Source organism: Sinohyriopsis cumingii, chromosome 9 (genome assembly GCF_028554795.1).
Source record: "Sinohyriopsis cumingii isolate HCF-2022 chromosome 9, ASM2855479v2, whole genome shotgun sequence".
Taxonomy (NCBI): Eukaryota; Metazoa; Mollusca; class Bivalvia; order Unionida; family Unionidae; genus Sinohyriopsis; species Sinohyriopsis cumingii.
This window is the reverse complement of record NC_142969.1, coordinates 100372140-100390383: the sequence shown is the minus strand read 5'-3', so window position 1 is coordinate 100390383 and position 18244 is coordinate 100372140. Positions and strand designations below refer to the sequence as shown.

The window sequence follows — 18244 nt, the reverse complement described above, 5'->3', positions numbered from 1 at the left end:
ATAATGTTTCCTACCTGAAATATTCTCAGCATGTTTTTTATTTTTTAATGTTTTTCTAATTTCATGTTGTTTGTTTTTGTAAATAATATTATTATGTTTCTTATCTTATAGGTGTTGTCTACTGTTGTAAAGCACTTGGAGCTTCTAAAGCTCAGGTGCAATACAAAGTCCTCATTATTATTATTATCCCCTTGGTTACACACTCTAAACTTTGCGGAACATTCCAGCTCGGGGATCGCATTGGGCTTCACCAATGTCACAAATTGTGATTTTTATTTCCTTATTGGTGAGAAAATATACCACCTGGTGATCTTTTTTGGCGACAAAAATTTTGGTTGTTTAAAACTGTATATAGTCTTGCATTCTGAGAAATTCAAAGGCACCATGACAGGAAGCCACAAACTTGGATATAAAATTGCACTGGAATCTGATTTAACATAAACAAATCCCTTATTTATATTTACAAACCACCCTAACACGGTATTGTTATATCATAATCCGTTTATGTTGATGTCTGGCCTTAGTACTATGTGCTGTAATATAACCCAAATAGCCATACTACCTGACTAGCTTCAATCAACCACATCTGAAGGCATCTTGGGAATGACTAAAATCTACCAGACGATGGCAATCTAATTCCTTTTTGAAATATGTAGCAGAAAAAAAGTTTTGCTGAAACTTCAAAGAAAACTGATTACCTTTGAAGCATCAATCGTTCTGTATACATAATAAGCAAATTAAAAAATTTAGCAGTGTCTTCAATAACACATGAACCTTCATCAAAGCAAGTTGAAGATCAAAAGTCAGCAACAAACTTAAATAAAACCATTGTTTCATGGTGATTGGAACATATTATCTGTGCTATGAAAGGTTCCTGTTTGCAACAAAAAAAAGTTCATGCTTATGATCACTGCCAATGGCGGTTAAAAACCCAAATTAAAATTACAATATTTTGAAACAACAGATATCTGGCCGTCAAGTTAAATGAAGGTGGAACATCTCGCAAGAATGTGAAACTTTTTAATTTGTTCCCATGTTTTCATTTCCCCATGAATAGCCTCATCACCTTGGCAGCCTCAACATCATGGTAGTTATCTCTGGTTGACCAAAATTTAGGCCAATTTAAGTACATGTACATGTAACATGTAAACAACTATACAGCCATGTGCTACTAAGATAATAAATATCAGAGTGGATAGTTTTGGGAAATGTGTTTGTTGACAACTGGATATAGATCACATGAGACTACCATTTTTTATATATACATTTTAGCTGTGTTTTCAAAGGGCATTTGACTGATACATGAATTTTTTAACATAAGATTGAATACTTAAATTCATGGATTTTTCATATTTTATTTAAGATGTCAATATACAAGTGTACCAGCTGTTGTCTTTTAATCAAAATTTTCATTTTTTTCTCTCTCTGTAAATCCTAGTCACTGACGACAGGTCATCTCTTAAAAATTTCACTTGCATGCAACATTTCAATATACTTTCAGCTCTCCACCCCTCACCCAATCTAAATATCTGCTTATGTTGACAATATCACCTTGGTCCCGAGGATGCTAAGATTAAATGGATAGTACTGTATTATGAAAATGGCAACATTGGTGGCAAAATACTGAGGTTGGCAATTTTTGGGGCAACAACATTTTTTTAAGCCAGTGCCATCCCTGCTTCAGTTCATTAACTTAGCTGGTCTTAAACTGCTAGAAGAAAATTTACTCACCATGGTACTTTACTCAGTGAAAACTAAATGAGGGCATTATTTACTTCACTTTAAGTAATAAGGACTATTAGAAGATGTGACGGATTCTATCAATGGCATGCAATGCATTTATAGAATGACCACTCACAGTAAAGTCACTCAATATAACACACTCTGAAACAGAAATAGTATTTATTTTGTTTGTTTTTTGATCGGTTGGTTTTAATGGCACTTTCAACACAATAATGGCAACATAATGTTGAGAAAATGGGAGCAAAGTGGCTTTCCCAAGGACTACTCAGGCTGCTCTGGGCAGGTACTGAACCCATAACCCTTTAATTACAAGTCTGAAGCTATATCAACATGCTATCATGGGTATGGCAATGGAGCTAATAACACTGGGGGAATTATAATGTCTGCTATAGCATGATTATGAAAATGGATCCAATTACACAGAGTGGATAATAATGTACCCTACAGCATGAGTATGGCAATGGATCTAATAACACAGTTTTTTTTTAAAAAAATGTACCCTACAGCATGAGTATGGAAATGGACCCAATTACACAGAGTGGATAATAATGTACCCTGCAGCATGGGTATGGCAATGGATCTAATAACACGGGGAGGGGGGTAGGGGAATTAATATGTCCCCTATAAAGCGAGTATGGAAATGGATCCAGTTACACAGAGTGGATACTAATGTACCCTACAGCATGTGTATGTGTGTATGGCAATGGATCTAATAACACTGGGGGGTGGGGGGTGATTTAATATGTCCCCTATAGCATGGGTATGGCAATGGATCTAATAACACGGTGGGGGGTATAATGTACCCTACAGCATGGGTATGGCAATGGATCTAATAACACTAGGAGGGGGTTATAATGTACCCTACAGCACGGGTATGGAAATGGATCCAATTACACAGTGTTGATAATAATGTACCCTACAGCATGGGTATGGAAATGGATCTAATAACACTGGGTGGATTATAATGTATGCTAGATACAAGACTTCTTACACTTTCATTACTCTCTTGAACGGCCTTATTCAGTATCACTGTATAATCAATGGCACTTACCTGTAGAATTCAACGGGTGATGGACACAACAGCTGATAAGGAAATTCGCCTGTCACATACTTCAATGCATACCACTGATGTAGCAAGTAAGGAAGATGACTCTCTATTAAGAATTCTGAGCTTCTGTATGCCAGCACTGCAGACACTTTGTCCAGCACCTGATTAAAGAATACGTGTGAAAACTGGATCAGCTTTACTTCATACTCTGGTTGTTTTAATCCAAAACCTATTTTACTTCATACCTTGATATTAATCCAACTTATTTTTACCTTCTACTTTACTCTTAATCCAAATCCGTTTTTCCTTGCTCAATAATCTTAATCCCACTGAACCTAACTCCACAAAATAAGGTCATGAATGAAAGAAATGAGGAAGTCATTCAAAACTGCTACCTGACCCTTGAGTTATTGGACATTTTTCTAATATGAAGGATTCCTCCATATAAATGAGCTTAGATGCAGCAGACAATGTTCAACAAATAAATAAAGTTTTTGCTTTTCTTCAAAAAAGTACATTCATCATATCCTAGTAGCAATACAAGGATATAATCTAATTCTTTACAAACCTATCTTGTCGATTCCATAGCAGATACACCTCCATTTTGTACATGTTTAAGTTGGAAAATTCCACTGCTCAGCAGCAGGTGCATGCATGCATGTGCTTACAGTTATGATTGAAAGATTTCACTTTAGTTGTTCAAAATGCAAGACAGTAAAGAAAAAAAAGTTTCAAACAATGCACAGCCTGCTAGCAACTTTTCTTGCACTCATCTGACCTAGACTTTACACCTTGGAATGCTTAACTCGGCAATATTACACAGCAACTACATCTGGTCATCTAGTGTGGAGGCAAATGGATTAAAGACTGACCATGATAGCTCATTTGCGCACATACAATGCTGCGATTCTAACCGGCAACCTTTCAGTCACAATTCCAAATTGCCAACCATTGAGCCATAGAGGCTACTTAGCTATTGCTGAATAGTTTTACAACGGTATGTTCATCTTCTGGACGTTCATTGCAGTTAAAATAAAAGCATGCATGGAAAAACAGAATTTACTCTCATCACAACTTCTATTTTTAAGCCCGTTTCCTTGATCAGCTGACATATGGCAAAGACAGCTTTCTTTTCACAGACAGGACTGATACATATAACAGTGGACAGGACCAATAAGACACTGGCTGTTCTGTTGGTCTTTTCGTCTTCAATTCTCTCTGAGGTCAGGTTACCCTGCAATTATACAGTGTTGAAAGTTGTCACCATATTATCTTTTATAAAATATTCATTTAAGTAAAACTTCACCTATGCTATGATTCATCTAATACCAACATTCAAATTTTAGGGAAGAGTTTTCCGTATGTTTATGGTTTGCTTTCCACTATTATTAAATTCAGATCCCGTAAATATGAAATTAAAATCACATTTTTTGTCATTGTTATGTATATTTGATTTAATACATATTTATTTCAATTTCATTGTATGTCAGTTTAAAATTTTTATTTTTCATGACATGCTATTGTAATGTAAATTTATTCACCAGAGATGATACTTTTTCCAGAAAATAATTTGACCTTGACTGTTTGTTTCATAAACATCAGGTGTTGATCTAGATCCTGACCTTGATTCAAAATTTGTAGCAAATATCGTAATAAGTTCTATTTTTATTTTAAAAAGATTGGTTGTTGTTGAGGGCATGATGGGACGTGTTTAAGATGTAAACAATTTTTTATTTCTTATTTCTAGGAGTAAAATGATTCATTTTCATCAGGACCACACTAGGTGTACATGATCTTTAACAAGTACCTAATTTCTACAAGCTTCTAGAACATGATCACATGACCCCCTTTTTACGTTTTGGAAGACAATATAACCTTTGTTTTGGAGAGATTTTCTCAGCAGAAGTTACACTGAAAGTTGCATGTTGTGCTGTTTGGAGTTATTTCAAAATTCTTGGATGAAGTTATTTCAACTTATTTGGATTCAAAAGGATTAATTCTTTTTTTTCCCTGGGAAATATTTGTGCTCATGTGAAATTGCTTAATAATGTCAGTTTTTACAAAAATTTATTTGAATTTCCAAAACCGGAGTGATAATTATTGTTTCTACAAGGAACTGTAGACTTAAATACTACAGGTTACAGCATAAGTCATTATCTTCCATCTTGGATTCTTCATTGGAACTCAAACTTGAAATCAGTAGAACATTTTGTTATTTAAGACTTCAAAAGTTTTATTCATGGATTATTCTTGGATCTGATTCTTAAAACCGTAAGTTCATATTTTTTTCATTTTTACAGAATTTTCCAGGGAAATAAATTTTATTTTTTTCAAAGCTTGTTGTTTTCACTCTTTCTTGTGATACTGTTTATTCGAGCCTAAACACGTGACATAAGAGTCATCATGAGTTAATATTAGTCAGCATCACAATAGATTTATTACTTGTACTCAGAATCTCAACACATTAAATTTCTTACTTGTAACTTCTCACTTTCAATATATAATTCATATTTTCCAGTGGATAAAATTTAATTTTCCCTACACCTTACCAACAATCGTTTTCTCTAATTACGACCAAACAGCCAAATTTTGTCAGCAAAAAAGCATTCTGTGAAGACTGTTTCCAAGGTGAAGTTATCATCACTTAATATCAATAAAATTACAGACTGAAAGTTAAAGTAAGCAGGAAAACTTAAAATAATAAGCCCTTAGCTTGTCCTTGAAGACAGCACTTCCAATGTGATTTTTTTTACATTCAAATGGTTATGCTAAACTTTCTTTCTTATCCTCCAATGGCTTTAAAGTTAAAGAGCAGGAGGAATGTGCGATGAAAATATAAAATCCCGACATTAACACTGAAAACAGACCAATATAGTCTGTTACATACCTTCTAATGCTGATGTACGAATTTACATGTACGAGTATACAAAGTTTCATTCCTTAGTCTAAAATGACTTTAAAGCTGTGAAGCAAACAAGTATACAAAGTTTCATTCCTTAGTCTAAACTGACTTTAAAGCTGTGAAGCATATGAGTATACAAAGTTTCATTCCTTAGTCTAATTGACTTTAAAGCTGTGAAGCATATGAGTATACAAAGTTTCATTCCTTAGTCTAAAATGACTTTAAAGCTGTGAAGCATACGAGTATACAAAGTTTCATTCCTTAGTCTAATTGACTTTAAAGCTGTGAAGCATACGAGTATACAAAGTTTCATTCCTTAGTCTAATTGACTTTAAAGCTGTGAAGCATATGAGTATACAAAGTTTCATTCCATAGTCTAAAATGACTTTAAAGGTGTGAAGCATATGAGCATACAAAGTTTCATTCCTTAGTCTAATTGACTTTAAAGCTGTGAAGCATATGAGTATACAAAGATTCATTCCTTAGTCTAATTGACTTTAAAGTTGTGAAGCATACAAGTATACAAAGTTTCATTCCTTAGTCTAAAATGACTTTAAAGCTGTGAAGCATATGAGTATACAAAGATTCATTCCTTAGTCTAATTGACTTTAATGCTGTGAAGCATACGAGTATACAAAGTTTCATTCCTTAGTCTAATTGACTTTAAAGCTGTGAAGCATACAAGTATACAAAGTTTCATTCCTTAGTCTAATTGACTTTAAAGCTGTGAAGCATATGAGGATACAAAGTTTCATTCCTTAGTCTAATTGACTTTAAAGCTGTGAAGCATACAAGTATACAAAGTTTCATTCCTTAGTCTAATTGACTTTAAAGTCGTGAAGCATATGAGTATATAAAGTTTCATTCCTTAGTCTAATTGACTTTAAAGCTGTGAAGCATATGAGTATACAAAGTTTCATTCCTTAGACTAATTGACTTTAAAGCTGTGAAGCATACAAGTATACAAAGTTTCATTCCTTAGTCTAAAATGACTTTAAAGCTGTGAAGCATATGAGTATACAAAGTTTCATTCCTTAGTCTAATTGACTTTAAAGCTGTGAAGCATACAAGTATACAAAGTTTCATTCCTTAGTCTAAAATGACTTTAAAGCTGTGAAGCATATGAGTATACAAAGTTTCATTCCTTAGTCTCATTGACTTTAAAGCTGTGAAGCATATGAGTATACAAAGTTTCATTCCTTAGTCTAATTGACTTTAAAGTTGTGAAGCATATGAGTATACAAAGTTTCATTCCTAAGTCTAATCAACTTTAAAGCTGTGAAGCATACAAGTATACAAAGTTTCATTCCTTAGTCTAATTGACTTTAAAGCTGTGAAGCATATGAGTATACAAAGTTTCATTCCTTAGTCTAATTGACTTTAAAGCTGTGAAGCATACAAGTATACAAAGTTTCATTCCTTAGTCTAATTGACTTTAAAGTTGTGAAGCATACGAGTATACAAAGTTTCATTCCTTAGTCTAATTGACTTTAAAGCTGTGAAGCATATGAGTATACAAAGTTTCATTCCTTAGTCTAATTGACTTTAAAGCTGTGAAGCAAACAAGTATACAAAGTTTCATTCCTTAGTCTAAAATGACTTTAAAGCTGTGAAGCATACGAGTATACAAAGTTTCATTCCTTAGTCTAATATGACTTTAAAGCTGTGAAGCATACGAGTATACAAAGTTTCATTCATTAGTCTAAAATGACTTTAAAGCTGTGAAGCATACAAGTATACAAAGTTTCATTCATTAGTCTAAAATGACTTTAAAGCTGTGAAGCATATGAGTATACAAAGATTCATTCCTTAGTCTAATTGACTTTAAAGTTGTGAAGCATACAAGTATACAAAGTTTCATTCCTTAGTCTAAAATGACTTTAAAGCTGTGAAGCATATGAGTATACAAAGATTCATTCCTTAGTCTAATTGACTTTAATGCTGTGAAGCATACGAGTATACAAAGTTTCATTCCTTAGTCTAATTGACTTTAAAGCTGTGAAGCATACAAGTATACAAAGTTTCATTCCTTAATCTAATTGACTTTAAAGCTGTGAAGCATATGAGTATACAAAGTTTCATTCCTTAGTCTAATTGGCTTTAAAGCTGTGAAGCATACAAGTATACAAAGTTTCATTCCTTAGTCTAAAATGACTTTAAAGCTGTGAAGCATATGAGTATACAAAGTTTCATTCCTTAGTCTAATTGACTTTAAAGCTGTGAAGCATACAAGTATACAAAGTTTCATTCCTTAGTCTAAAATGACTTTAAAGCTGTGAAGCATATGAGTATACAAAGTTTCATTCATTAGTCTAAAATGACTTTAAAGTTGTAAAGCATACAAGTATACAAAGTTTCATTCCTTAGTCTAATTGACTTTAAAGTTGTAAAGCAGCAGGAAAATCTTGATGGAAACATTAAATGTTGAACCAATACCTATATCCTGAAAACAGGACAAACAATGTTATATGCAATACACTTTCACATGCATCAAGTTTCATCTCCTAATCTCAGATGGCTTCTAAGTTACGAAGGCAAAGGAAAAGTGTCATCAAAATGTATGGAAAATAGATACTAGTGAGCCTCGGAAAGTAACACCCACAATATGGTATGTAACATACCTTGTACACGATGTACCAGTATATCAGTATATCATTTTCATTTCTTCGATTTCAAGACAGTTTGATGACAATATAAACCAAAGAGCCATGACCTTAATCTTCAAGATGGTACTCCCCGTGTGTACGTGTCACACTTAGTCATGATGTCAAAGCAGAGATGGTACACCCCATGTGTATGTGTCACACTTAGTCATGATATCAAAGCAGAGATGGTACACCCCATGTGTGTGTGTCACATTTAGTCATAATGTCGAAGCAGAGATGGTACACCCCATGTGTGTCACACTTAGTCATGATGTCAAAGCAGAGATGGTATACCCCATGTGTATGTTTAACACTTGGTCATGATGTTGAAGCAGCGATGGTACACCCCATGTGTATGTGTCACACTTAGTCATGATATCAAAGCAGAGATGGTACACCCCATGTGTGTGTGTCACATTTAGTCATGATGTCGAAGCAGAGATGGTACACCCCATGTGTGTCACACTTAGTCATGATGTCAAAGCAGAGATGGTACACCCCATGTGTATGTTTAACACTTGGTCATGATGTTGAAGCAGCGATGGTACACCCCATGTGTATGTGTCAGAATGCTAAGTTTCATCCATTAATATCAAACAGATTTAAATAAATGTTGTTGAATGGAAAGTGTGATGAAAATATAAAATACTGACCCATGCCCTTGACCCTGGAGACAGGAACCAGTGTGTGGTATGTGGAATACATTCTAGTCATGATGTTCAAGCATACCAAGTTTAATCGATTATTTTCAAACAGCTTTAAAGTCATTAAGCAGAGTGATGGCAGACGTAAAATATTGAGCCATAACAATAAACTGGAAAACAGGACCCTTAATGATGTCTAATTATACCAATTTTCATCCTCTAATTTCAAACAGCTTTAAAGTTCTAAAGCAGAAGGGAAAGCGATTTGGAAACTTTGTAATTACTGAACCTGACCTTAATCATCACGATAAGACCATGAATTTGAGTATGACACACTTACTAATGATGTAAAAGTATACCAAGATTCATTCCTTAATCTCAAACTGCTTAAAGTAATACAGTGGAAACAAAATTGTGATGGACAGATCGATGGAAATGCTGATATCTTGTTCCCCTTCTTTCAATGAAAAGGAAATACTTATCTGCAGAGGTTATAACATCTGACTAACCTGAATCTCAAGAGAATCTGTCAGCATTTCATACAATCTGTCAAACATGGCATTCTGATGGTTCCTAGGCAACCCTTTTCTATTCTCACCTTTCCCAGTCACAAATAGGCTGAAAAATAAAAGTTTTTCATTAACACAATCTGGGTATTGACATGCCAGCTTGCAAATTAACTCGTATAAAAATTTTGATTTCTAGTCTCCTTTAAAGCACATACTTTCTACATACTATGGTATTACCATAATTGGTCTAATTTAGGTCATTCTTTAAAGTCTGCACCTTTCAAATTTAAAGTAGTTAATTTGAATCTTATATAGACATTACAAAATGATCAAGTCATTTGTCCTGGTTTAGCTTTACCCCCACCACTTTTATTGTCTACTAACACTCTGACACCAATTTCCCCCAAAATATTCTCACTATCTGAATTGACAGTTCTGAGATCCATACTTCCATCAGTTCCTAGCAAGAGTTGGTGTGCATTTATATAATAGTGTTTTATGGGACCTTATGTGACATTGTGGCCTTTAAGTAATGGCAATGAGCACAAAATCAATTTTTTGGGGTAAAATTCAACAAATATTTCCCTAGACTACAAAATTAAAATTTAAAAAGAACTTACAGTATTGTGAATTAATTCCCAAACAGTCATAAAAGTTTTATCACAAGTCCAAATGTATTAAGTTCCAACTGGATTCCATTGGTATTCCATGTAAGTTTTAATACTGAACATGTTGACATGCCTGTACTCTTGAACATGGTAATATATCATTGGTCAGAAGTGAGACAATGTGCTAATGATGTATCACAAGGATATGATCCAAAAGCGTTTATGTTTAAAATCACTATAATTCCAAATTAATGTTCCTGTCCAAGAATATTATAGATGAACACTGTATTTCGTGTGAATAATAATTTGAATAAATAATTCCACCTGAACGAAATGCTGAACCCAAGAATATAACTGATTCTTCTTCAGATGTTAAATGCACGAAGGAGTAATTTCTCAAAGAAAGAACATAACATAAAAAGCTAAGACACAAAAAAGAACCAGGATAAGGGTCAAAAGTTCATTTATAGAATATTCAAGCAGTCAACAATACATGGTCTATTACTAACATTATAATAAAGAACAAGGAAAACATCAGGTACAACAGGTTCTTCATGGGGAAAGTGCAATGTCCTAGACCCAGAGCCAAATAAACATATATACCTCCACTGATAATGACCCTAATATTCAACCCACACTCATAGAGAAATATTAACCATGTATTATTTGTCTAAAAAATAAACGCCAACAGCCAGGTACACAATGAACTTAATTTTCGACAAGGTCAAGTCCAAAATAATATTAGACATAACATACAGTCATGAAGAAAAATTATACATAACATTTAGCAAAGAAATGATGGACCTATAAAAGGTAAAGTTCAAAATGCTAAAATGAACTGCACAAAAATGTAGAAGACCCCTTCAAATAAAATCATACAATTAAGTACAAAAGATAAAATCTAAGACATGCAGTCAGATTTTAAAGTACTGTAAAATGTAGCACTATATTAATATGTGTAAAATCCTTAAAAACGTAATTAAAATTTATTGTATTGATCACAGTAAGAGTTAAAAGCTGGAGTACCACCTGTCAAGGATGTCGACAAAACCAGCAACAAATCAGAGATAATTGGCTGTCATACAATCATTCTAAGTAACATACTACTGACTATGCAAAGATCCATGGCACGACCTAACATTTGATCTGGCCAAAAATACAGATGGATAAGAATAGAAAAAAGTAATGGAAGCTGAGCTATCCTCGGGAAGATACCAAAGGAACCCTGGAAATGGAGATAAGAGACAATTATGACCTTTTTCATTTTAGATCAGCAAATTAAAAGCAGAACACCTATAAAAAAAAAACAGGAATCTATCTCATCCCTATCTTAAGGTATGACTGAGTCAGGGAAACTCTACAAAATAGGCAAGACTGAAGGTAGCTGATTCTTAGCTGGAAACCCGGTTCATAAAGAAGAGAAAAGAATCATAGTTATCATCAAAACATAAACGATCCTGAAGCTCTCAAAGGTCAAAGATGAAGGCTGTATCCCTGTGGAGCTTAGAAGCTCTGCAAACAGTACCATTGACATGGTGAGCACATGCCTAACAGCTTATGCTAGTATCCAACAAGCACTGAGGAACTTCTCTTAGACAACATTCTCCTTTAGCAGACTGAAGGATTAAGAGAAAATATCAACATGGGAGGCAACTTTCATAAGGGTTCCAGCCTTAAGCTCCAAGGCCTTTACTGGGACAAAATGCCCAGGTCCCAGCTGATATCCCCACTCCAGTCCAATAACGTATTCTAGAGGTGAGTCCCCACAATTTTATTGCTGAACCAACTATTTAGCAAGACTTTTCCCAGTCTGGAAACAAACTTATTCTTTCTCCTGACATTTTATAAATTTCCTGGAAGCACTGAAACCCTGGTTAAAAAATCTCCAAAATACTTGTTTCATATTAAAAAAAATCCCAATTCTAGGGATGGGGTTCTCAAAATGTTATTATTGGAATAATCTCCAAGTATTTAGCAAGGAGAATAAAATTTACTGCAAAGATGAGTTGGGGGGTGGTACTGGTTACTACTGAAAATAATGATCAACACCATGTTCCCACTGCAAACTACTATGCAAGAAGCAATTTTTTTATCAAAATATATACATTAACTTCATTTATCAAAATGGGATCTGGGAAGAAAAGGTTTGTTATTTGATTCTACTGCACTCAAAATGTCCACACCTCACAGATGTGTTGGCAGACTGTGATGCAAGACTGGCCTTAAAAAATGCTACATAAAAAAAAATTACCAATATGGCACAGACTTAGCAGGAATGAAAATGGTCTTTGTTGAAAATCCCTGAAAATTCAGCTGGAGGTTTGGGGGCAGCTTAGGCCCCAAATCAGGGTCCAACGATAAGGCCTTGGTTGGAGTTCAGGGGCCTTTCCTGCAATGTTCACTCTTTTACACAATTTATATGACTTCACTCTGTGATTTATTAAAATATCAACATATCAATCCAACCAAGCCCATGAAAACTTGTCTTTCATACCACACTACTGTCCACTTCCTAAATCACCACATCATCTAATGCAATTACAGTTACATATGCCATTACCATTTTCTGACAGACACATAATAAACTGATGGTAATATAACAGAGAAAACAAAGTTATTCCAATTAATTTAGACTATTATTGAATTTTCATTATCAGAAATGACAATGCATCAAGTCATCAGTGCAACTAATATGTCTAAATCATCAAAGAAATGAATTCATGCAATTAGGAAACACACAACTGATAATATGTCTAAAACTATGACCAGGCACAGAACAATCCAGTAATTGTCAGCCTATTGGTAAGCTTCCTTGAATTGTTACAAACTTTACAAAAAAATTTGATGAAAAACTTACGACCTGATAGTTCTCCACCAAACGAAACTGCCGCAATTAGAGAAACATACCCACATCCACTAGCAGAAACAATAAACAATATACAGCAGTGATATCTGTTCCATCTAAAACATAGTGAGATAAAAAAATTGTTTTGTTGGTGCTTAAAACCATGGATAACATTCCTGTAAGCTTAATTATCCTTCTTCATTTACATACTGATCCACTTTCATTGGATCTTATAACTTTCAGTTTAAAAATTAGAATCCCATGGATAATAGTGAATATAGTGTGTCATTTCTGCCATTTGCTAATAACAAGTCAGTAATGTTGCCTGCTTACTTGGTAATGGCTGCTGCTGCAGTGACCCTGACAATGTAACATGGATCACCAACGCACATGAGAAGTCTGTCAGAAGGGGTTGAGTTAGATTCCTCACCACTACTGGAACCTGATGGAAACTGGCACCAGCTACACAGTGGATCAATCTGTAATAAACAGGGAGCAGTTGCAGTTTGGTTTAAGAGTACATGGAAATGCAGTGAACATTTCTAAAGAGAAAATGATGTGATTTTACACTTAATATTTTTAAAAAAAGAGGCTGATAAAATGTCATGCAAAAAAGATAAAAATGAACTGCTCTGAATTATGAAACAGGACTCCAATAGCGACTATTCTTCTCTGTATGACACAATATTAAAACCTCAACAGTAGCTTTCAGGATTAGCTGCAGTAAAATGAAAAAAAAAATGAATATTAGAACTTCAACAGCAGCTTTTCAGGACCAGCTCCAGGAAAATTAAATGCTTTAACAACGGCGCTACCCTGACTGAATGGTTGTTGTTGTTGTTGTTGTTGTTGTGGGGTTTAACGCCATTTTTCAGCACACGATAGGCCATATATGGCGGCCAGTATTAATGGTGGAGGAAGAACCCGGGAAAACCCCGGAAAGAACCACCGACCCACGAGAAGCTACTGGCATGCTTTCTCACATATCTACATTGGCTGAATCTGAGACTCGAACCGGCGCAGACAGAGGTGAGATGGCAGTGATCCGTAACGGCGAACGCTTTAGACCACTCGGCCACTCGGGGCCCCCCTGACTGAATGGTAACAATAGGGCAGTTTGTATCCAGCAGACAGTAGTGATGGTATCATATACTGCTGTCACAATGTATTTATTTGGATATGGCATGACAATATCAACAAAAAGTATATTAATTCACAATGCGGAATAGATTTTATGCATACACCCACCCACCCAGTCAATACAAGTCCATTTCCATTTCACATTAGGTAATATGTTCACATCTGTACTAATATAGAATATGCAATTAAAATCATTCCTACATAATTATTATAGGTTACTGCATTTGTATGGGAAATATAACCAAGTTTTTCTGCAAAATACTGCACGATCTTGCAGAGTAACATTGCAGTAATCTTTTTATTATATGCTCATTTTGTTAAACTGCCTAAGGCTTAACAATAAAAGACATTATGAAAACAATGTAACTGAATTTATGCTTTATTCCAAAATAAATTCACAACCAATGAGTCATCAATACACAATAACAGAATTCATACGCACATAGCTCCCCACCAGAGACCTTTAACTTAGTCGCATGTTTGAAAGAGGATTGTCATTTTGGTCTACTCAAAATAGAAATTTAGAGTCGCATCGTGAATGAATGGGCATGGATTTTGTTTCCATGTTGATTCAACTCAATTCTGCTTTTCTTATTATGAGGGGCTGGATTATTGGGTCAGTTCAGTGAAATAAGGTGTCAGAATGGACTGCAGCTGGAAATGTAGACTACTCAAAATTCCAGTACAGCTTCTGTTTGTATCACGTTTTGCAGGACATGTCTGTTGGTTTGGAAGAACTATGAAACTACAATATGAGGAAATTCAAGATACATAAATAAAAGTATATTTATTAACACTCTTATTACCAACTAAAGAAAACATGTTTATGTCCTGTCACTTGCAACTCACTGTTGGAGGGACCCCATCTATGACCTGTATCATACAGTATGTCTTCTATCACTAGCCTAAAATTTTATCAAAATAGTTAATAGGGAAAATTGAAAAACAGCTGTTGTGTGACACTCCATTTACCAAGCAGAAATAATACTTTTACATCATCTTGGAGTATTGGCAATGAAGCTCCTAGTTTCCTAACCAAACCCTAACTCATTTTTGTTCTAGTATGTTGACAGACTTGTCAAATGGTATGTCCCTAATAGGTATACAACAGCCTGTGTCCTCAATATGCTTTTCTATGCTATATTTTTTAGACCCTAAAGAGCACTCATCATAGTCTATTGGGAAAAGATATGAATATCCTCTTAAACAGCCGTTTCAATGATCAGAATGGTATTTTCAATTACTGCATTTGTCATGTTTGTTGTTGACATTGCGAATATCACTTTCATTTGTTTGCTTGTTTGAAAATTTCATTTCTGACTCAGTGAACTCATCCACATTGTTAACTTTGTCATCTCTACTTTCAAACAGAAGAAGCTGCTTTAGTTCATTCACAAACAAATTTAAAGCGTCTACTATACGAGTGTATATGGTTTGTTTACAAAGTAGTTCCTAATACACTACACTATCTTTAGGCGCATACACTACACTATCTTTAAACGCATGTGTTGTGACAATGTAAAGTTAATCGAGACAAAAATGACCATATAATAAGATCAATTCCAGATATTGTGAAAGATGGGAAATTTTTCTTAATTTCTTAAGGTAATATTTTATCAGTTCATCTATTTTACGACTAATCATGTATGAATGAGAGAAAATCTAAATCTGACTGTTTGTTGGAACATGAGGAAGTTTCTGATCCCAAATTTAAACATTTAGTATCACTCCTTTTGTTAAAGGTAAATATTAACATGCTGCAACTTTTATAGATCTCTTAGCATCAATAACCCGGCCCCACCCCCCAAAGACAGAGACATACCTTTACAAGACTATGTATACATTTACAAATGGCAAGTCTCACTTCTGAGGTGTAGTCTCCTTTTTCCTGGAGTTGCCTGACAATAATAAAAGATACAAGTATATACAATCAGGGCTGGATTAAAACCCTTTAAGAACTGAAGTTTTTCAATAATACAAGATCATCAATTTTGTTAATGTCTTTTCTCTTTAAATGTGAGAAATATTTAGCACAAGGCCATCTAAAATATTAACCATGCTTATAACGATACCTAATCAAACAGACATTACATCATACTGGTGTAACAAGGTACGTCATACAACTTTATCCATGTGGTTGGAAAATGTGTAGTTTGTGTTGTACATAGGTCCGACTTCTACCTACATTATAGTACAAGTCACAGGGGTCATCATGTAAGTGCATTTACTGATAGAAGTTTAAAAAAGAATTTTATTCTAAAAATTTAATTGTAATATAGTTATAACAAAATTTATTCAATTGTGATTTTTGAGTGATCTTTACATTCTCATAACAAAATTTCCAGATGAAAATTATCGATTGGACTTTTACAACAGCAGTTTGGCATTACACTGGGTCAAGAAAGTTGATAGGATTGCACTATTACTAGTGTGAGGGGAATCAAGTGTATGATTGCGTGAGCAAGAAGTCAAGTGCATCTTCAATCATCTCCTGTCTGAATGGGATACGAGTAACAAGCAATAAGTTTTACTCTTAGCATGTTCATATGACATTTCTTCAAAATGATAATTTGGCAAGTTGTAAAATTTAACTAAAATAAATCTGAATTGACAGCCATCTTTCTAGTTTTTTATGAGTATGAAAGCACATACTTGTATGGGAAAAATAGGTATTATGTACGAACTGATATAAAAGATATGACAAACCATACAAAAGATACATAGGAAATTACACAATTGCCTCCAATTTACTGGACTTGTGTGCCGATTTTCTCCTGCCGGTGTTTCTCCAGACTCTGTTTATAAATGATGACAATCTTGTGCCTCTGTTTGTGTTTGTAGTACAACTTTTTCCCTACTGCAGGCACATTCCCTCTCACACCATAGTGCAAAACAAAACTGGTTTAAAAGAGATCACCTGCTGGTTTGAAAATGCCTAAGAAAGTCAAAGTACTTTATCACTGAATTTGCCGTTAAAGCATTTTTCGAGGAATTTATACAATAATCTTCACTGGAATTTGGATGGACAAAGTGCAAAATGAAGTGAATAAAAGGCATTTTTTAAAGGCACGTGTAATCAAATTCTCCAAAATGACACCCGTAACTGCAAAAAGTGACTTGGACTGTGTACATGAACTATATGTGAACTGTACTATAGTCAAGGACTGTCAAAGTTAAAAATTTCTTCCAACTGAGAGGCAAGACAGCTCTGATGGAAGTATGGTATGTAAACAATATTTTCAAATTGGCTACTATAGTAGCCATACTGTAGGTCAAATTGGAACCATTCAGGATCAACTAGACGTCATTAAGTCTTTTGGCAAAAAACCAATTTCAATATGAGCATTAATACTGAAATTAGATTGCACAATTTTCATTTAGGACCAAATAGATATAAATGTCTTGTGAAGAAAACTCCATCCATTAAAGAGTAACAGTAACAATCTTTATAAGATGGCAAACATAAGGACCATACTGGACGTCAGCTAAGCATAACTTTTATTAGATCAAGTAGACACCACAAGAAGAATTCTGGCAAAAACACCATGTCAATATAAATGTCCATTTAGGTGGACTAGCAATAACAAACTTCTCAAGAAGATGACCGCCATGGAAGCCATACTGGATAACACATTGGCACTGTTTTCAGTTAGGACCAACGAGACATTGTAATAATTCTTCTTGTGAAAACCCACCAGAGCAGTGATAACAAGATGTTTAAGATGGCTGCTATGGTGGCCATACTGGCTGTCAGATCAGCACCTTTTTCATTAAGTATGAACTATATATCAAAAGTTGTCTTCTGGTGAAAACCCAATGTCAAGATGACCTTTCATCTTGAGGTAGCATTATCAAGATTTTCATAACTGGACAAGATGGTGGTCGTGTTAGATGACAGAGTGGCTTCATTTTCATTTAGAACCAACCAGACATTATAAAAGTATTCTGGCGGAAATCCCATATTAATATAATTTTTCATTTACAAGGATTAGCAATAAGAAACCTGACTGTTGTGGTGATTATTTTGGATGTCAGATCAGCACCATTTCCATTCAGGACCATTCAGATATCACAAAATATCCATTCAGGAGTAGCGATAACAAGATTTTTAAGACAGCTGTTTAGTGGTCATAATAGATATTCAACAGGTGTCATTTTTC

The 18244-nt window shown here is 34.5% G+C and overlaps 1 protein-coding gene across 1 annotated transcript in view; it reads right to left on the bottom strand.

Moving 5' to 3' along the window:
- The window catches only part of LOC149792343 (serine-protein kinase ATM-like), a 360810-nt gene that overhangs the window by 190299 nt on the left and 152267 nt on the right, over positions 1-18244 (bottom strand). The window contains exons 20-24 of the mRNA XM_089970917.1: positions 15907-15982; positions 13278-13423; positions 9492-9600; positions 3855-4025; positions 2795-2952 (exon numbers count right to left, since the gene is read on the bottom strand). Of these exons, the coding sequence (XP_089827043.1) occupies positions 2795-2952; positions 3855-4025; positions 9492-9600; positions 13278-13423; positions 15907-15982 (660 nt within the window). The remainder of the gene's footprint in view (positions 1-2794; positions 2953-3854; positions 4026-9491; positions 9601-13277; positions 13424-15906; positions 15983-18244) is intronic.